The sequence below is a fragment of the Tursiops truncatus genome, chromosome 11 (assembly GCF_011762595.2).
Source record: "Tursiops truncatus isolate mTurTru1 chromosome 11, mTurTru1.mat.Y, whole genome shotgun sequence".
Taxonomy (NCBI): domain Eukaryota; kingdom Metazoa; phylum Chordata; class Mammalia; order Artiodactyla; family Delphinidae; genus Tursiops; species Tursiops truncatus.
In genome coordinates this window covers 4,383,605-4,404,152 of record NC_047044.1, presented here as the reverse complement: position 1 = coordinate 4,404,152, position 20,548 = coordinate 4,383,605, and the positions used below count along the sequence as shown (strand labels likewise).

The 20,548-nt window shown below is 44.2% G+C and overlaps 2 protein-coding genes across 16 annotated transcripts in view; one reads left to right on the top strand and one right to left on the bottom strand.

Annotated features, from left to right (window-relative positions):
* Positions 1–20,548, top strand: part of FAM118A (family with sequence similarity 118 member A) — a 47,186-nt gene that overhangs the window by 16,776 nt on the left and 9,862 nt on the right. For 9 of the 15 annotated variants that reach the window (XM_033865851.2, XM_033865852.2, XM_073788077.1 and 6 more), the window contains 5 exons: positions 388–516; positions 1,700–1,985; positions 3,541–3,573; positions 5,440–5,523; positions 10,966–11,197. In XM_033865851.2, the coding sequence (XP_033721742.1) occupies positions 388–516; positions 1,700–1,985; positions 3,541–3,573; positions 5,440–5,523; positions 10,966–11,120 (687 nt within the window). In that variant the 3' untranslated portion in view covers positions 11,121–11,197. Of the gene's footprint in view, positions 1–387; positions 517–1,699; positions 1,986–3,540; positions 3,574–5,439; positions 5,524–9,094; positions 10,293–10,865; positions 11,198–17,823; positions 19,623–20,548 lie in introns of those variants that run through there. The other 6 variants (XM_033865858.2, XM_033865859.2, XM_033865861.2 and 3 more) reach the window with 5 other exon arrangements.
* Positions 12,996–20,548, bottom strand: part of SMC1B (structural maintenance of chromosomes 1B) — a 74,557-nt gene continuing 67,004 nt past the window's right edge. Inside the window, exons 21-24 of the mRNA XM_019944565.3 lie at positions 19,810–19,961; positions 17,637–17,706; positions 14,487–14,597; positions 12,996–13,130 (exon numbers count right to left, since the gene is read on the bottom strand). Coding sequence (XP_019800124.2) covers positions 13,038–13,130; positions 14,487–14,597; positions 17,637–17,706; positions 19,810–19,961 — 426 coding nt within the window. The 3' untranslated portion in view covers positions 12,996–13,037. The remainder of the gene's footprint in view (positions 13,131–14,486; positions 14,598–17,636; positions 17,707–19,809; positions 19,962–20,548) is intronic.

Here is a 20,548-nt window from a genome sequence, read left to right as displayed (position 1 = left end):
AACTATTTTTTCTGTATATGTATATTTTTTCTGGGTGTACAAACATTGTATACCTAGCAGTAATTAAAATAAAGCATGTGACTTAGAAGTGAAAGCCTTCATCATCTCCCTAAGCTCGTCAGTCTTGACAGTGTGCTATAATCTGAGATGTTAAAGGTATTTTCCACATCACAGTGTCGGTCTCTGAAGAAGTTCTTTTCGATATGGCAGGACAGGAATAGCTAGCATTTAACACCTGAGTTTCTCTTAGGTTTAAAGATATAAACTGAAGCATCTCTTCCTGTTTCCCAGGTAGGTTTGAGAGGCCATGAGTCACTGTGGGTATTTTCCTCTTACGCCTGTTTTAAATACCAGTGTTCTTCCTCTGTCTGGCTTGCGCTTTGCTAGGTCCTTCAGTGGGCTAGAGGACACATCAAATACGGAGTTCTTCACATTCACGGCTTATACACAGATCCCTGCGGGATGGTGTTGGACCTATCGGGATACAAAGACGTTACCCAAGACCCGGAAGTCATGGTACGCGCATCCTGACTAGGCACTGGTCGTACCCCTGGGGCTGCGTGGCGGCCGCTAGCCAGCAGTGGCGGTGGTCTGAGCAGGTTCCTGGCCTCCAGGCCTCCTGCCCCTCGGGTCACGCCGCTGCTCTCAGCTCTGTCTCCAGGGCCCGGCACAGGGCCTGGCACCTTGAATAGACGCTCAGTGGACTTTCCGTGATCCTCTTACTCAGGGTTCCAGTTACGTCGCCTCAGCATGACTCACAGGCCCCTGCACGGTCTGCAGCGCTCTTCTCTGGCCACTCCTCTCTACTCATCTTTTTTCTCTGTTCATTCAGGCATCTCCTTCCCCTTCTCTATTTAGCAATCTCTTTTAGCTTTCAAAACCTAGTTTTAAAATTTCATTCTCTGTGAGGCTTGTTTGATATCCTGGACAAAATGAAGTGTGGAGAAACTGCCTGCTGGCTTTTATAAACTCGTTTATTACGGCACTTAAGAAACCACAGGTCTTCACTGATTCGCTGTTGAGCGCAGTGTCAGGCCCTCCCTCCCTCGCCCTCCGCCCTGGGCACAGGGGTGACGCCCTCACCTTGCCGCTACTGCACCTCTCTCTGAGGTGTTTGGGTGTCGGAACTGGTGATTCTCTGCGTGCCTGAGCGACCCGGCTAATAATCTTTGTTTCCCTATACGCCCACCCCCTTGGGTCCTTGTCACTGGTCTCCTCCTCAGCTTTCCTGCCCGCGCTCCCCAAAACCCTATTCTTCCGAGGCCAGGCCCCTCTCCGCAGAGTTCCCACCTGTGATTCACTGGGACAGAGGTCAATTCCAGGGCCTTACATATGCACAGCTCAGAGCTGAAAGAAAATTTCATGCTCTTATTTTATGTTTTAATCATTTAAAATTGTACATAACTGTAGAAGATTTGAATTGAGTGACTACGCTGACAAGATGGTGGGTGGGGAGGGGTGGGCAGTAGCGCATCTGCACGGATTTGGGGACGTGGATTTGGGGCCTGGGCCGCTTGCCCTGCCTTGGAGAGGAAGGGGCTCCCTTCCTTTTGCTGCTTTTCTAACTTTGCTCCTCTGTGGCTCTTGGGAAAGGCCGGTTAGGGAGCAACGATTTAAAACCACAAATATCTACTTTACGTCGTAAGATCTCACTCACTTTCAGATGAGCATCTCGATCTCCTCGTTGGTTCTTTCACAGGAAGTTCTTCAGAACTTGTACCGCACCAAATCCTTTCTGTTTGTGGGCTGCGGAGAGACCCTCCGTGATCAGATATTCCAGGCCCTCTTCCTCTATTCGGTGCCGGACAAGGCGGATTTGGAGCACTACATGGTTGTGCTCAAGGAGAGCGAAGACCATTTCTTTAAGCAGCAGGCAGACATGCTTCTGCGTGGGATCAAAGTTGTGTCCTACGGGGACTGCTTTGACTACTTTCCGGGGTATGTGCAAGACCTTGCCACTCAGATCTGCAAACAGCGAAGTCCAGGTATGGGATTTCTTTTTTCACTGTTCACTATACAAATCTGATAGGATTCTTCCATTTTTTTCCCCCTTTTTTGTAGATATAAATTACATACCATAAAATAAAATTGAGAGGTAATTTTACATGCCATTAGATTTACCAGTCTTCTAGTTATTATTTTTCTTAACGTCTCTGTGTACTTTAAAAATAGAAGATTAGGGTTATTGGTATGACAGTAGTAGCGTATAAATAGAACGTTACCGTCAAAGCTGTGCATATAGTTGTACGCATCTGCTCGTCACAGATGACATGCCATGCTTCAGATTACCTTAACCGAGAAAGAAAACTGCCCAGCCGGCTTCATCAGCTGTGATACTGACAGCCTGAAAAATGCAGATATCTCATACCTTTATCCTGTCACTACATTTTAAAAATTAAAACACGGCAGCACAAAATGATTTCATGAAGACTTTTCTTTTTTAAATAACATCTTTTCCCTGTTCTGCTGAGTGCAACACACCTTTTAAGTAATTTTCCTTGGCCCTTTGGGGAATTGATCATCTGCCAGGAACAACCAAGAGAAGTGAGCACTTAAATTGCTCGTCTTGCCATAAGGGCAGTTCATGGCTTTGAGTTTGGTGTCATAAAACACGGATGACGGCAGACTTCAAGAGGTCTGTATTGGCTGTCATGTCACGGTAATAGGCAACCCAGACATAGTCACCCACGCAGTGGAATTGGGTTAACCACAAAGCTGCCTGCATGTGACCGGCCATGAACTTGAAGACTAGAGATAACGCGAAGATCACGGGAACCAAATGCACAGATAGTCTAGCAGTCTAGCTTCTTCCCACTAGTCCTTTTCCGAATTGCTAATAATTAGCAAGATGGACTGACTTAAGTTGCATTCACATTAATAAAAATGTCATTAGGGTGGCAGTCTGCTTTTTTTTTACTAAGGGAAAGAGCAGGGAGCCGACACTTGCTGTGTTACACACTGCTGTGAATTTTACATCCTTGACCTTATTTCACTTTTGGTCACAGTATCCACTGCTACTAAGTAGGTGATTTTAGAGCTGATGAGATAGGCTCAGAGAGTTAGTGCCCAGGTATTTTGAAGCTGGGGCTGGGGTCCTGGACCGACAGCAGAGTGGAACATGCCTTCAGGGTGTCCCTGCGCGGGCCTGCGCGCGGGCGCTGCCGCTCCTGACCCACGGGGCCTCGCCCGGGGCTCCCGCGCCTGCCGCTGCTGGCGGGGCCTCCTGTCCCCACCCAGGCCCCCTTTTCCAGACCCTGGCAGCTGAGTGGACTTGACAGGCTGCTGGGGGCTGAAGGCCGTTTGGACTTGTAATGTGTGACCGTGTCCTTAGGGACGTCTGTACGCGTGTTCTTGAGGTGCTTCTCCTGCTGGGAGGGGCTGGTGGGTCAGCAGCAACCGCAGTCGTGGTGGCAGCTCCCCGTGCCCGGGCCGGCTCGGGGGCTTCACACGTCGGGGTTCAGCCCTCACGTCGGCCCTGGGGGTGGAGAGGAGGAAGCGCTGTGGAGTGGCCTCTGCTGACTGTTCTCCTTTCTTCCCCAGATGCCGATCGAGTGGACAGCACCACGTTGTTCGGTAAAGCACATCTTGGCTTTTGCCAGCCTGTTTTTTGCCTACGGGTTCCAGTGTTTTCCTGCTCTTACTTATAAAATCATAGATGTGTTTCTCACATTGAATACTTAGCCCGTGTTGCGTCAGGACAGCCCCGCCAGAGATGATAGATGGCAACACCTGCATGACAGTCCCTTGAACTGGGAAGCAGCTCTGTCAAACGTGGGCCATCCACTGGTGCCAGGAATAATTTCCTGTCCTGGAACCAAGAGTCTGGGGGAATTAGAACAGGAGTCTACTTGTATCATACCGTTGGGTCTAAGATGTAGTTAGTTTTTTTTTTTAATCGGATATAATTCCTTTACAGTGTTGTGTTAGTTTCTGCTGTATAATGAAGTGAACCAGCTCCATGTATACACATACCCCCTCCCTCGTGGCCCTCCCTCCCCCCCGCCCCCCGACCTAGGTCATCACAGAGCACCCAGCTGAGCTCCCTGTGCTGCACCGCAGGTTCCCGCGAGCTCTCTGTTTTACACGTGGTGGTGCATAATTTGACCCATCCCCTTCAGAGATTTTAATTGCAAAGGTTCTAAGTGTTGGTGTAAATTTTTCTATCTACTACGTGGTTGAAATGTCCATACTCATCTTGCAGGGCTCGACTCTGCCCGTTTATGAGTTGACCAGGTACGACTGCGCTCAGAGGCTCCCGGCGTCCACCCTGGGGTGAACGTAGTGCTAGGTTTCCCCATGCTGGTCAGTCACTTGGGTTAGAAGGGGCTCTGGTCAGTGGAGCCGGAGGCCTTGCAGCCCCGGTTTCCCTGCCCCTCTCAGCAGAGCCACAGATAGAAACTTGGTAGTGCCGCACGGGCTTCAGTTAAGGAATTGTGAAACAGGCGCGCTCAGCTTTCCGTTTCTCCCTTATCTCCGTGGGAAAGGACGCATTTATTTTAGCTGCGTTCTCTGACTCCCAGAGTCATCCATTTCTTTTGAAAAAAGCATTAACTTGATAGACGTCTGTAGCGTATGGTAGGGATTAGTTGGTCAGTGCTTCAGTAAAATCAGATAGGTGTTTTTTAAATTAAAACAATTTTTTAAATTGAAGTATAGTCGCTGTACAATGTTATATTTTACAGGTGTACGATATAGTGATTCACAGTTTTTAAAGGTTATACTCCATTTATAGTTATTATAAAATACTGGCTATTTTCCCTGTGTTGTACAATATACCCTTGTAGCTTATTTTACACCTCATAGTTTTTACCTTTTAATCCTCTACTCCTATATTGCTCCTCCCCCCTTGCCTCTCCCCACTGGTAACCAGTGGTTTGTCCTCTATATCAGTGAGTCTGCTTTTTTGTTACTAGTTTATTATATTTTTTAGATTCCACGTGTAAGTGATACCATGCAGTCTTTGTCTGACTTATTTCACTTAGCATAATGTCCTTCAAGTCCATCCATGTTGCTGCAAATGGCAACATTTTGTTCTTTTTTTATGGCTGAGTAGTAGTATTCCATTGTATTCCAAGATGTATTCCACAACTTCCTTATCCATTCATCTGTTGATGGACACTTGCACTTTCTTCCATATCTTGGCAATTGAAATCATGCTGCTATGAACACCGGGGTGCATGTATCTTTTCCAATTAGAGTTTTTGTTTTTTTCGGATATATACCCAGGAGTGGGATTGCTGGGTCATATGGTAGTTCTATTTTTAGTTTTTTGAGAAACCTCCATACTGTTTTCCACAGTGGCTGCACCAGTTTACATTCCTACCAACAGTGTACAAGGGTTCCCTTTTCTCCACATCCTTGCCAGCATTTGTCGTTTATGTTCTTTTTGATGATAGCCATTCTTAGATAAGTTTTTTAATAAAAATTTTCATCTTTCAGGTAATGCATGCCAGGACTGTGCAAAGAGGAAGTTAGAAGAAAATGGAATTGAAGTTTCAAAGAAACTCAGACAATCAGATACTGGTATAACGTCTTTTCTTTTTTTAAAAAAAATTATTTATTTATTTATGGCTGCGTTGGGTCTTTGTTGCTGCGCACGGGCTCTAGGCGCGCGGGCTTCAGTAGTTGTGGCACGTGGGCTCAGTAGTTGTGGCTCGCAGGCTCTAGAGTGCAGGCTCATTAGTTGTGGTGCACGGGCTTAGCTGTTCTGCGGCATGTGGGATCTTCCTGGACCAGGGCTTGAACCCGTGTCCCCTGCGTTGGCAGGTGGATTCTTAACCACTGCGCCACCAGGGAAGCCCTGTAATGTCTTTTCTTTTTTGCAGATTGGCCTTATTTGGAGGTGTTTTCAGTCATAGTGCTTTGCTTTAATACCCCAGCCTCTCAGTGGAAGGAATGATACATAGATCATTCCAACTGCCCAGAGGTTCCTACTTTAACAATTTGTTTATTTAAGTTAGCATGTTATTGAAGAAAAACTCGCCAAGTACACAAATTGTAAGCAGCCCAGTGAGTTTTCACAAAGTGAATACACAATTGCGAAAACTCCCTGGTTACCTCCAGTTCAAGAAACGAAACGGTGTCAGGAGCCTGCCCCTGCCTGCCCCTGCCTGCCCCAGGCCCCATCACTTTTTAGTCACTCCCTCGCTACCCGAGGGTGACCACTATCCTGATTTATGTCCTTAGTTTCCAGAGAAAACCACTTTTAATCATGTGTTTTTTGTTACCTCTATCACTGAATGAGATTTATTTAAACTATTTAAATATTTAGTTGAACTGTTTATTTAAATAGACAATCTCTGTCACCCCGAGGAAAGGGGATCTAGCATTCCCTCCCTCTCTTTCTTCCAGGTTTCCCTAGTCTGTACTTTCTTTCTTTAAATAGTGCACTTATGTTTTCTGACCTCTCGATATGAAGATGCAGCTGTAATGGCCCCTACCCTTCTCGCCTCCCCTTCCTCGTCTCACTTCCCAAAGCCCACCAGTTTTTACATCGTCAGTGTTGATCATCGTGGTCACGGACTGAGGGGAAAGAAGCCCTCCAGTTTGTCTATAGGTCGGTTCTAAAAGTTGGAAAACAATAGTTGCTTAAAAACACAGCAAGTATTTTTCCTGGTCAGCCAGCTGCGTGTTGTGTTCATGGGTCCAGTGCCGTGACTGCTGTGCCAGCTGTGGGACGTGTTCTTAGAATCAAGGTCCAGTGTGTTTCTTTCCCTAACGTTCCATTAATCACACTCCCATTTTTGGTTGTTGCGTATTGGTGGTGTTTGTGTTGCTTTTATTTTGGGGGGAGTTTCTAGATTCTTTTCTCCTTATTGTCCCCCAAAAATCACATTTCACAACGTTTTTAAATGTACGTATTCTCTCAGTCATACTGCCCCTCATTTTCCGAGTCATCCCCTGACCACCTGCAGGCGTGTCACCCTGGAGCCCCCTTCCTTGCTGTCCTGGATTACCGCCCAGGTCTGCCTTCTGCCCACCGCACCCACTGCTGCCAGAACCTCCTCCGGTAGCCCCTACAGCCCCCAGCCCCCCGAGGACCAGCTCATCACTGTTGGTTGGAGCGTGGGATTCTTCATTCATGAATCCCCCTTGGAACTCCGCTGTCTTAAGCGGCCAGGTTTCCTGTTGAAGAGGGTTTGCTGCAACCCAGGTCTCTGTGATTTGTAGGTGACCTGTTCTTTCTTTTCTGGAAGCTTTTAGGATCTTCTTTTTCCTTGCTATTAGAAACTTCATGAGGATGTGTATAGGTGAGCAAGGTTTTTATATACCTTGCTCAGTGTTTTCTTCCCTTCAGTTCTGGAATAATCGGGCTCCTCTGTTCCCTCTTCCTTCAGTCATATTAGTTGGGACCTCCTGGACTGATTTCTACTGTGTTTTCTCTAATGTCTTAATTTTCTTCAAAAACTTTCTGGAGGATTCTCAAAATATGTTCCATCCTTTTCTTTTTAATTTTGGGTGTTAAATTTTTATTTTGGGTGTTATTGTTCATTTCTGACAGCTCGTGTTTTCTGATTTAGTTTTTCTCACAGCATCTGTTGTTTTAGGACTACGGTATCTTTTCAAATCTCTAGAGATACCAGAGACTTCCCTGGTTATCTGACTACTCTGTTCCTGAAAACATGAGAATAGAGGATTTTCGGATAACAGAGTTTATTTTTTATTAGATGAGAAAACCTCAGTAAAACACTCTTAAACACCAATATAATCACCAAGAATTTCGGAGGGCTATGAAGCATTTAACGTGCTACCAGTTACTTACTAACATTTCAGTTAGGTCCGCAGTGCATACGTTTGAGCAGTACTGTGATACTGCATTTTCCTTCTACACCACAAGGGACGTGGACTGTTGAAATAGTTTGTTATGGATGTAAAAATTCATAATAAACGTTAAACAAGTAAGCAAACATGGCAGTTTTCTCAGTGGCTGCCTGCAGAGTGAGTTGGGCCCGGTGGGAGGAGGAGACAGGTGAGGTGGTGGCTCCTGCTGGCTGGCGGTGGTGGCGGTGAGTGTTGACGAGCCTTTTGAGGGGCCGGCTGAGTTCCAACCGCGGCTGACACTGCGCCCACCCCCCTTACATTTTGCACAACTACAGTGCACATATCTTTAGAGGAAGAATTCCATTTTGATAGTATTTTGGGTAAAATTCTTTGCAGACTTTTAGCAAATATTTGGATTGTGAATCCAGTAGTTAGGGACATCTGTAACTAAATAAAAAAAATAAAACTAGTGTTCTTCGAGTTGTTCCCTCCAGGACAAGAGACTCTCTTCCTCTAGTCTCCTTCCTGCTGCGTGTTTCCCTATGTCTGGGGCTCCTCAGTTGCCTGCCAGCATTTAAGAAGAAGGTGGGCCCGGGTGACTGTGCCGCAGTCTGCCGTGGATTTGCCGTGGCTGCTGCTGCATATGCGTAGCTTTTCTGCCCTAGGCCGCCCTCTGAATTGGTGCTGTGTGTATAGGGCAGCAGGGCGGACTGCCTGGTGGACTTGGCTCCAGAGCAGTGGGCAAGCCAGTCTGTGGGCTCCTCGGGGATCCCCTGGATGCCAGCACCCACACCGGCAGCCTCCTCTCCAAGCAGGTCTGTCTGTAGAGCGCGCCCTCTGGTCTTTCTTACAGAAAGCTTTGTCCTGCTCTGCATGTGGGTGAGACCAAGGTTCTTCTCAGTGCTGCTGGCCATACGTGCAGGCTGGAGGGCTCAGAGCAGCACAGCAGGCTCCCACCTGCAGGCAGTCCCGTTGTGCACATACCCTGAACCTTCACTCTTGTCTACAAGTCAACAGGCTCCCGCCCTGTGTGTGCTGAAATTGCCCCTCACTTCCAGTCCGCTGAGAAGGGGAGAAGCACTCACATTCTCGGGTCGAGACTTCCATAGAGCTTTGCAAATCTAATGTTATCATTTACTTTGTCCTGTGGTGGTATTTATAACTCAGAAAGCCATTTTTAGACAGTGGCCACTATTTCCATTATGGAGGTATTTTCAAAGTCTTTAGCACATAAGAAAAACCATAATCAGTTTTTGAAATAAAAATCCCACGGCAGATACCTTTTTAAGGTCAACTTTAATGTTTTGGTATTCCTTTCTTTTTGTTTAAACAGATGATGCTGGAGGGTCTTGAAATCTTTAAGACCAATAAAACCTGCAACTTGAAAACCAGCCTTCTGTAACCACAGTGCCATCCCAAACGATGAGGAATGTTAAGAGAACTCCACACAGGACCTCTTGATCTGAACCGTTAAATACCCCAAAAGAGCCATGCGGGTGTGTGGCCCTCAGAGGCTGGGTGAGGGAGTTAGGCGTTGTGTTGAACTGCTTGGGAGGTGACGCATACACGGCAGGTGTCCTTTGTGAGGACTGATACACAACTACCTCAGGGACCAAATCAATGGGCAGGGACATACCTGGTATTCCCGACTCCCATTTGATATGCCCTCTGTCAGGTGGTTTTTTTCTCTAATAAAAGGGGGAAAAGTAAAGACTGTCCAAGCAACAGTAGTTGCCAAAGAGAAAATAAGACACTAGACACTAGACACTTAAATTTTATAATTCTTGTGGAAACATCCGTTAGTGTAGAAAAAAAATTAGAAGTGTGTTTGTTACATTGTTAAATAGTAAAGAAGGAATGGAAACTGAAGGCACTGAGTCCGCCAGTGAGAGCGGTATGTTTTAAGAATGACTTGACCTGTAGGCTTCTTTGGAGTTGTGTAATTTCAGTTAGTACTTGGTCTCTAAAGAATGGCAGGTCTAACTGTTACTAAGAAGTGAAGTCTCCAGGAGCCAGAGGGCCTTTTCAGAAGCACAGGTCAGTGTCCAAGTGTGTCATGCAATGGATAACTGAGAATTTATAAGTGGAGCACAAGACCAAGTTCTAAACTTTTAAATTCCAAGCTTTCTAAGCCTTTTTTCTATGGGTTAAGGTCCAACCTTTCTGTTCTTCTCAAAATCCTCTCCCCACAGCCCATATTAAAGGATTTGCACAGAGTGAAGTAGGCAAAGCTTGCCAAGGGTCTGTAACACTTTAGACGTTGTCAGGGCAGATGGTGTGCTGAGCTGCGTGCTCGTGCCCAGGGAGTTGCTCTGTGGCCCTGGCGCTGTCCCTGCTTGGTTTCTGTGTCAAGGCTGCCTGTCTTGTAGCTCCCCACGGGTTTAGGGAAAGTGAAGCATGAAGTTGGGATGTGTAGGGAATGAGAGACAAGCCAGAGAGTTGCTTAAGACCTTTTTTGTTTTTTTTCTTTTTGAAGCATGGAAAACAAACCTTTTATGTTACTCTGGTCAGAAATAAAATTTTACCTTCAATTCTGTTTGCTCAACTTTTCTTTAGTTATGACAAGGTATGGTATCAGGTATTTAATGAGAATTTTTACCTTGAGTTGCCACTCAGTTGTGAAACTGATTACTTGAATGTGTTTATTAAACTTTTTGAAAAGCAAACTAAGTTGGCTTTTTTAAAAAAGACACATTTATAAAGTGCAATCCGGGCAAGATACGTGAATTTGAAAGTTGGTCATACATAGGGTGTAGCAATATTACAAGCATGGAAAATGATGTGAAACAGGATATAAAACTGGAAAAGTAAAGTGGAGCCAGTTCAAGACGAGCTATGAGTGCCACGCTGAAGAATCGGAGGCCTTCTTGTTGTAATGAGTGAATATATCTAGTCAGTTCTGCTGTGATTCTTATTTTAGAATGCAGATTTATTCCAACAAGATTGATATGTTAGAAAGAAACAATCTGAGCATAACTCGCTCACTTACTTATAATTTTGCTTCTGAGAAACACTGAGTCAGGGAGTGACTAAGTATGGATTTGTTTGCTGCCTCAAGCTGGAATAGTTTTTACATTTTTAAATGGTTATATTTTAAATAATAGTTACACAGACACCTACGCAATAGCCTCTTTGCTTCCTCATCGAAGCCTGAAATACGTATGACTCTCTGGCCCTTAAAGAAGTTTGCTGGACCTGCTCTAGGTGAAGGCGGGAGACTGCAGCCGGCTGCACAGAGCTGCGGGGGACACGCCGCCCAGCCCTCAGCTCCCTCAGACGAGCCTTCCCCCACTCGACCTCAGCAGCAAGCTTCACCCGATGGGTTGCCCATTTCACAAGCCAACGTCTGCGTGTTTTGAGATGAAGTGCCATATATGCTCTAGTATTTGTGAATTGCTTAACTACTTAGTGTGTATAAAACCAGCTATTTATTAAGTTCCTGTCTTTTTTTTTTTTGGACCCCATGTTTCCCATCAGCCGGTGGTTTTCATTGTGCACTTTTGCATGGCGCCGGGGTTTTCAGGAATGTGGGTGTACTGCGTTAGAACAAAACCGTGGTCCTACTCAAGGATCACCGGCGATCCACGAGTCCAAGTTACGAGACAGAGAGAACAGCCCAGGCAGAGAAAAGGGTCTACACTGAGCTCCGTGTCACCGAAGGGACATTTCAATGTAAAGTTGATGCCTTTCAAGGCAGGAGGCGGCGGTGATTTAGATGGTATTACCAGCACTGAAAAAAGGAACAAAGGACTAGTGGCTTCTGCTGTCTCAAGTTCTTAGAGACTAGCTGATGGAGCACAGGAAAGCAAGTTTTACCTGAAATAATGAATGTTGTTCAAAAGCGATTCCATTACTTCAGGAGGCCACTCCTTGATTAATTAATTAGCACTTGGGCCCAAAGCAGCCTTAAATACAAGACCACCAGCACCTTAGAATTTTTTAATTCCATTTTTAAATGGAAATGAAGTACTATTGAAAACTCTGCAACTTTCTTTCCTACCCCTAATAATGTACAGTGGGCCTTCCGTTTCCATGGGTTCTACATCTGTGGATTCAACCAACCTTGGATTGAAAATAGGAAAGGGGGGCTTCCCTGGTGGCGCAGTGGTTGAGAGTCCGCCTGCTGATGCAGGGGACACGGGTTTGTGCCCTGGTCCGGGAGGATCCCACATGCCGCGGAGCGGCTGGGCCCGTGAGCCATGGCCGCTGAGCCTGCGCGTCCGGAGCCTGTGCTCCGCAGAGGGAGAGGCCCGCATACCGCAAAACAAAAACAAAAACAAAAAGAAAATAGGAAAGGGAATTCCCTGGTGGTCCAGTGGTTGGTTAGGACTCCGTGCTTCCACTGCAGGGGTCACGGGTTCGATCCCTGGTTGGGGGAATAAGATCCTGCAAGCCGTGTGGTGCAGCCAAAAAAAAAAAAATAGTCGGGGGAAAAAAGATGCCAAAAATCAATACTTGGATTTGCCGCATACAGGCAACTATTTACATAGCATTTACATCGTATTAGGCATTATAAGTCATGTAGAGACGATTGAAAGTATATGACAGAATGTGCACAGGTTATATGCAAATATTATACCAATTTAAATAAGGGGCTTGAGCGTGTTGGATTTTGGCATGCGTGATGCCCACAGATAATAAGGATGACTGTTTACGTGGAGAAGTCAGTTGTTACTTGGGAAAACCTGTGTTCTTCAGTGTTTCCTTAACAGAAATTATATTCAGAAAAATTTAAATTGCATTGAAGGAGACATAATTTAATTTCACCTTAAAGTTTTGTTTCTAAAACTGTAGATGGTAGACATTTGAAATTAGACTTTTTTATTGGCATTTTCAATACTGACTTCAGTTCCTCTGAAATAATTTTCCATAAAACACAGGTTTAACACCTTAGAAACTAAGAGTTTCCCTTAAAGATTACTTAAACATACAAGGCGAGATCAGAGTAAAGATGATGCAGGATTTGAAAACTTTCTGACTGGCTTTCAAAAATGGAAGTTAAAACTATGGTGGTTTCTTTTTTAAACTTTCAGAGCTAACTCACAAAAAAATACTACCTGCTGGAATGGGGCCTGGGCACTCCTTAATGGAAGTGAGCTACAGCATCTTTGCCTGGTAGCAATTAAGCTTTTTCATAAGTGACACACAGGCTGTCTAGCTTTTGCTCCAGAAGTCTGTCACTCAAGAGTGCTGTGGGGTTGAACGGCAGAGTGAGAACAGTGACTAGCCTGGGCGCTGCGTGACTCTGCTCTTACAGCACAGGGGCATTCTGCGTCCTAACGGGCCTCCTGCTGCTTTCTCTTGTCTTCAGTATCTGGATACTGAGACAGATCTAGGGTCAAAACTCGGCTGAACATGCAGTCGTCATGCTGAAAGGGAGAGAAGACAGTTAAAAGTCAGTTCCTTTACTTAGGGAATAAGTGCTATTAAATGTAAAATAAGAGCCATTGGTGAGTCTAGATTTGCATTTGAAAAGGAACCTCCTTAGAGCCACCTCAAAAGGTATCACTCTGCATTACATCAGCTTTCTTTATTTCTTATATTAGTCTGGTAAAGGGCACCAGAATATGCCACCCGGAAACAGGCCTCTTTTGCATATGGATTGTTTTGAGCCAGAGGCTACTGAAAACCAGCAGATGTAGGAAAAGCTCCAAAAACCAGGCACACGTTTTCCTTTTGTAAAGGAAGTTTACATTTATGTAAAAGATGACACCCTTTCCACTCTTAACTCTTTATCAGTGGAGAAGGCACCTCAGTCTGCAGAGCAAGTCTGACTGAACAGCCCTTGTTTACTGTACTTCTCCTGGTCACCTTCCCATCACTTGCCTCCCCTGCCCAGAAGCCCCAAGACTCTTCCTCATTTTAGCCTAGGATGGTATTAAGTCCAAGTTCTAGCCAGCCCTTTGAGTTCCTCATTGCTGGGTGTACCCACGTGTGCACACATGATGCACATATTAATAACCTGTTTTTCTCTTGTTAATCTATCTATTGCTGGTCTAATTTACAGGGCCCCAGCCAGAGAACCTGAGTTGGGTAGGAAAAGGTTGTATCCCTCTCCTACACTGGTAATGAGAACTTCCATTTCTCTCTGGCAGCATATTTCCAGTGATCCCCTAACATTAATTAGGCACAGGAAGGGAAGTTAATTTTTATCTTAGCTTAAAGGAAAACACAGGAAGCAAAACCTAATTGTCCAAGAATTGAATGATTTGAATGAGTTGCCCTGCTCCATTAGCTCAGGTAAGTATTTTCGGTGGCTCAAGAAAGGTGTGTTTGAATTCTAGAAGTTACTATACAACTTGGAACTTGCCAATTTCTTTGTTTTTTTTTTCCCTTGGTTAGTTTTGGAAGATAAGTAGTTCCTTGTTCTACCACAATGCATTTGTTTTTGCCTACAACATTCAAACATTACAGAAATATGAAACAATATTGACAATTTATTCTAAGTTAGTATGTACTATTATTTTATAAACAATTATCATACTGTTCTGCAATTTTCGATTTTCTTTTTCACTTAAAATATATCTTAAATTTCTGTGTACTGCCATGGAAAAATATCTGAGTAGTTACTGTTAAGTCTTATTTGATTAAAAAATCATTTAAGCCTATATTTATAAACTGCAGAAATCAAACAGTATCTATAGACTTCACTAGGGACTTATAATTGTGCTGTCAGGACACTCTACGGTGATTTTTATTCCTCTCCCCCATTTACTTATCTTTACCTCTGGATAGATGCCTATCAGTGCATCAGCTTTGCAATATAACTCCTCTTTTAGGGAAATGATTATCATCTGAAACTGGTCCTGAGTCTGCTCTTTGATATAACTCGATACCTGGGAGGGAGGAGAAAGCACACATTTCATCAGTAAAGAAAGGTCTCGTCTCTCGGGGTCTGGAGGACAGTGATTCTGCATGTCTCTGAATCTGCCCATTTTAGGTGACAAGGCGCTTACTTCCCTTTCTGTTAATTCAGTAAATCCACTAAAACTGCAGAAATGGAAATAGCTCAGATTGTAAAATAAGAGGTTAGTAAAAAATATATAAACCTCATTAATTCTATACCTGAAAACTTGGAAGAATATTTTTTTAAGAATAAAGCTCTAACTTAAGATACTATCATGTGAATACGAAATCAACCTTTACAACAAGATAAAACCACCACTCAGATATTTTATGAGGGTGAAGAAGGGCTGGTATTTAAACTTCCAACTTCCTATATTGCCAACAAAGCCTCAGGGTGGGAAAAATATGGCGATTATATATGTATTCATAATCCATCATCAACTCATTTGGTTAGAGGGGAGCTCAACAGCTCCTTCAGGAGGCTTAATTCCAAGGAATGAGAATAAGAACAGATAGACTGGATAGAAATGGGTCTTGGTGAACAAACTACTCAGAATTTGGAGAATGATAAAGAACTTAGACTCAAACCACAGTTTAACAAGATACTTGCCAACTCCCTGGATCTCTCTGCAATTCCAGAGGGTGTCTTCTCCATGTGTATTGGTCCTGACTGCACGCAAGATTCTAAGGGCACAAGTTCTGGAAGGAGGAATGGCAGCTCTGGTTGAGGAATGAGTCACTAGTTGAGGTGAATGATGAGAGAGGAGGGAAACGGCTTTGGGCTAAGAGGCTGAATTCATAGAAGGAACTGCCGCATTAGAGGCAATGGCAGCCACTATGATACAGGTCTTTAAAAAGTCTTGGGATATTGATAGAATGGAAGAGGAGATGGGATGCAAATACGTAAGGCATGCATTTTGCTAGGAGAGTTGCCTGTGATCAATGCTGGGCACCCTGATCACAAGAGGGACTGGAAGCGCCTTCCAAGCTGCTCATATTACATCACTGCTCATACTGAGTTCAGCAGCGGGGTGCCAGGAACGTAAATCTCAAAGGGAAACTGGAAATTAAGAGGTTTTTGATACATAGGATAGGTGCAAATAGAAAAGTCTTAAGAAAGACCTAGTATGTGAAGATGCCACTAATACGAACATCTAAATTTTGCTAGAAGATATGGATCCCTTAAATGCTACAGAGAGAAGGGGCAGTCCACAGTGATGGATCCCACCCACCCCCCAGACCACACACAAAGGGTATGGGATACAAAGTACTAAAATTAACCTTCTGAGGGGAAATTTCTCCCAAATGAGTGAGGCTATGGAGTCCAGTTAGCTGATGCAGACTGGCTGGCATTCAAGAGAGACAAATCAAGATTTTCTTTTCTTCCCGTTTTCTTCCCCCAGAAATCCTGAAGTCTCTGGTAGGTCACAGAATGTGGCTCTTGCCTGTTCTCTACAACGTTCGGGGGACTTTGGATTTGTTTTCTAACTTCTGTGGGGGTGGTGTTGATGTGCTATTCTTATGTACGCTATGACATGTTTAAAAAGCAAGGTCCGGGACTTGGCTGGTGGCGCAGTGGTTAAGAGTCCGCCTGCCAGTGCAGGGGACACGGGTTCGAGCCCTGGTCTGGGAAGATCCCACATGCCGCGGAGCAACTAAGCCCGTGCACCACAGGTACTGAGCCTGCGCTCTGGAGCCCACAAGCCACAACTACTGAAGCCCGCACACCTAGAACCCGTGCTCCACAACAAGAGAAGCCACTGCAATGAGAAGCCCGCGCACCGCAATGAAGAGTAGCCCCCACTCGCCGAAACTAGAGAAAGCCTGAGCGCAGCAACAAAGACCCAACGCAGCCAAAAATAAATAAATAAATAAAATTTTTAAAAAAGTATAAAAAAATAGATAAGGTCCTAGAGAGGTTTGGGTTAGATGAATACAGCCTGGGAAATCTGAAAGATGACATTGTTGCCTAAAATTAGAAGTTACCACAGGCTGCAGCTCCTGAAAAATCCCCTGACTCTCCCAGGCATTACACATGAGGTTCAACAGAGTAACAAATCAGGGAGGTCAGTTTCAGAGACTCAACCTGTCAGGGTGGCACCCCAAGACTGACTACATCTCTCGGGGCTGGACTCATTAACCGAGCTCATAAGACTAAGGTATAAACCAGAATGCCAGTGTACAAATTAACAGAGATATATCTGTCAGCATGACCAGAGCAGCCTCCTTGTAAGCAGCTGTAAATGCAAAGCCCAGTCATTTCATTCATCCATTTCTGGAAATGGATGGCTCTGGAAGTAGGACCACAACACAGGGACTCTGCAGGATGGAGCTGTCCCAGCCCTGGGCAGTGACAGGCACTGCCAGTGTTTGCCGCTTTCCTTTGGTCACGTGTCCATGGTCAACCGCATTCTCAGGTCAAAAATTTACAGTCAGGATGTGTGGTCTGAGAGCCTGTCTCTCAGGTGGCTTTGTGTATCTATGCACTGATCTTTAAGGCTGACTTTCAGTTGTGTCCTTAGTTCCCCCATGGTCTCAAATACTGAAAACAGTGCAAGTGTAGTAAATGACTATAAATTTTAATAAACGAAGGGGAGCAGAATTTTGAACTTTAATTCCTTTGGAATTTTATTTAGATATGTTATTTTTGGACTTTATTAAACACTAATTTGGTCCTGTTTGCCATGTGGCCTACTATTAAGGTCTGCTGCTACTACTACTACTAAGGTCTACTACTAGGTCCCAAAAACCTAGATTTAGGGAAAAGCAAGTCACCCAGTAGCAATGTTGTGGATCCAGTATAGTGACTCTCACTTGACTCCCCAGGAACTCATTGAGGGTCCCCTAAACCTTGAATGAAAGCTACTACCCTGAATCATCTTGTTTTTAGATTTTTAACTTAGAAAAATCTATTTTTAACCAGCAATTATCAAATAAACATGTTCAGGGTAAATTGCCTTCTGACTGCTGCATCATGATCCTTGAATTATAGACACTGTACTGGAAATTAAAAGCAGAAAGGAACTTACTTTGCCAATGTTAGTATTGTCCAGGGCTGCATCTACTTCATCTAAAACAAAGAATGGAGCAGGCCGAAAACTAGAAAAAAATTATAATCGCTTAAGTTACAACTTTGTTTTACAAGACTTGGAGGAGAGGACTAAGAGTATTCAGGATAAATAAATAAAACACATCCTTTTGGATGCTTTTGTCTAGGTCACCAATGACCTCTATGTCGGTAAATGCAACGCTCAATTCTCAGTTCACATCCCAGGTGACCTTTGCAGATGGCACGGGGGGCGGGGCGGTCCTCCCCGTTCCTCTGACGTCAAGGACAAGGACATGGCCTCCGCCCGGTGCCTCACCCATTGCTCCAGGCCCCAGTCTCCTAGCAGCTCCTCCTCATCTCTCTAACTTCTTGACACTGCAGTGCCTTCGGGGCTCAGCGCTTAGAGCACTCCTCCATCTGATTAGCTCCCTTGGTGATTTCATCTGCTCTGGAGGTTTTAAGTATCTTCTATTGATAGTTCTGACCTCTCTCTTTAACCCTGGCCTCACGGGTCCAACAGCTTCCTCAACTCCATGTGGGTGTCTAGCGTGAACTCGTGCAAAATCAAACTCCTCACCTACCCCTCAAACCCATCCCTCCTGTGGTCCTCTCCAGCTTAGTGAATGGCAGCTCTTATCACTCCCGTTGATTAGGGTCCCTCCTACCCCACGCCCTGTCTGCTCCCACACTGGTCCAACCCGCCACGATCCTCCAGTCTGAGTGCTACACGAGTTTCCTAATCCTGTGCCTGCCACTGCTGCACACAGTCTATTCTCTACAGGCGCCAGGCTCCCTCTGGCCTCAGGGCCTTTGCACTTGTTCCTCATGTCTAGAACATTCTTCCCTTAGAATTCTCCCCTAGAACATCCATCCACGTGACTTGCTCCCTTATTTTCTTCAAATCTTTGCTCAGATACTACCTTTTCAAATAGGCCTTCCCAGAAGAATTTTAAATATTGCAAACCCTTCCCTGTTACTATCACCATTCCCTTCTTTAATTTTCTCTATAGCATCTGTCATTTTCTAATAGCCTCTATATTAGAGAATTACTTTACTAATACACCTTATTTATCATCTGTCTTCCTCAACTAAAATGAAGCATCTTTGAGACAGGGAATTTGTTTTCTTCACTGCTGTCTCTAATGTCTATTTTTGAAAAAATATTTATTTGGTTGCGGCACACGGGATCTTTAGTTGCGGCATGTGGGATCTAGTTCCCTGACCAGGGATCGAACCCAGGCCCCCTGCATTGGAAGCATGGAATCTTAGCCATTGGACCACCAAGGAAGTCCCTCTAATGTCTGTTAACACCACTCGACACACAGTAAATATTTAATAAATATCTGTTGAATAAATGGGATGGGGGTGACACCTAGTATTAGTCTTATTCTGCTAAGATTTACTTCACACAGGCTCTTGTTTAAGTTCCTGCCTCCTGTTTTCCCCAAAGTCCTCCTGCATTAATGGCATTTTCTTTTCCTTTCCTGTAATTGCCAATTCCTTTTCCTTCTTGAGACCAGTAGAAAACAGCTGTAAAACTTTTATGTTGATCTTTCTGATCATGATAATAGAGAGGCAGCATCATCTATACCTTAGTTCTTCATCTAATGCTTTGAATGTCAAAAGTTAATTGCCTTAATTTTAGCTAACATTTTTCCCCTTGCTTTATTTTACAAACGTTAAGTGTCACCATCATCAGTGGAAATGAGGAGGTTAAACATTTTTTTCAGAAGAAATACTTTAACATTCCTTACTAAATAGCAGATCTCTGAATAGGGACAAGGAAAATAATATACAAGTTAGGTGTTTTTATTTTGTTTGGCTTTGTTGTTGGTACTGTTTTTTGGCAATCCTGATTTCACATCTGGCCATTTGATACTCCTTTTTCTCCTTTATTTTCTATGAAGCTGGAATATTAGTAGCTACTGATAATAACAAATTGAATAAAAATCTGTCGAAGACTGAATTCTCTCTTAGATTTGCTGCCTAAATTGTTACAGGCCTACAGCATAACCTGACTTGTCTGGCTGAAAAAAAGTTTTGTATCACGTACGCTAAATATGACTAAAGAAAAGTAATTAACAGATCTTCTGTAGGAAGGTCTATTTGGTTTCTGCCCTGATGCAAAATCATATAGCTCACTGTGACCTTACCTGTGCACAGCAAACAGGAGAGCCAAAGCTGCCACACACTTTTCTCCCCCCGACAAATTATCCATTGGCATGAACCGTTTGCCTGGGGCCACACAGTTATAGCTAATTCCCTCCAAGTAAGGCTCTTCTGGGTTTTCTGGGCTAAGAAATGCCTGAAACACATGTTATTTATTTAGCAGCATCAGAAAAGCTATTAGTAAATTTCAACATGGAATTGCAACAGAGTTTAACTACAAAATACTCTTGGTTAGATTTTCCTCCATTTTGATGGAAAAATATCAATGCCTATAAATAATGTATTTAGCTCTATCTATATGTAATCACAGACAGCAAGGGTGTCTGGGGCGGGGAGTAGAGGGAAAGCATTCTAACATAAAGGATAAGGCCTTCCCATCAGGCTGCCATTCAAAGCTCAGAAGCATACGCTGCAGTCTTACTAAAACAATCTTCATTCAGTTCTTTCATTGGTCCTTTCATCAAATCTTTATTGATGAATCCTGTCCTGTAGTCTTACTTTACTGAAAATAAGTTATTTTTGGTGAAAATTCTAAATATATGATTCAGGATTACCTCAGTCATAAAAGGATCCCATGAGAAAGAGGGAAAAGCAGATAGATCAGATCAGATCTACATCTTTAGTCCACATTCAAGTCCACAGTATTTGCTGTGGATGCTGATCACGGAATGGAGAGATTACAAGGGGCACATCTAGATTTGAACGCTGCCTTTAGTTCTTTCC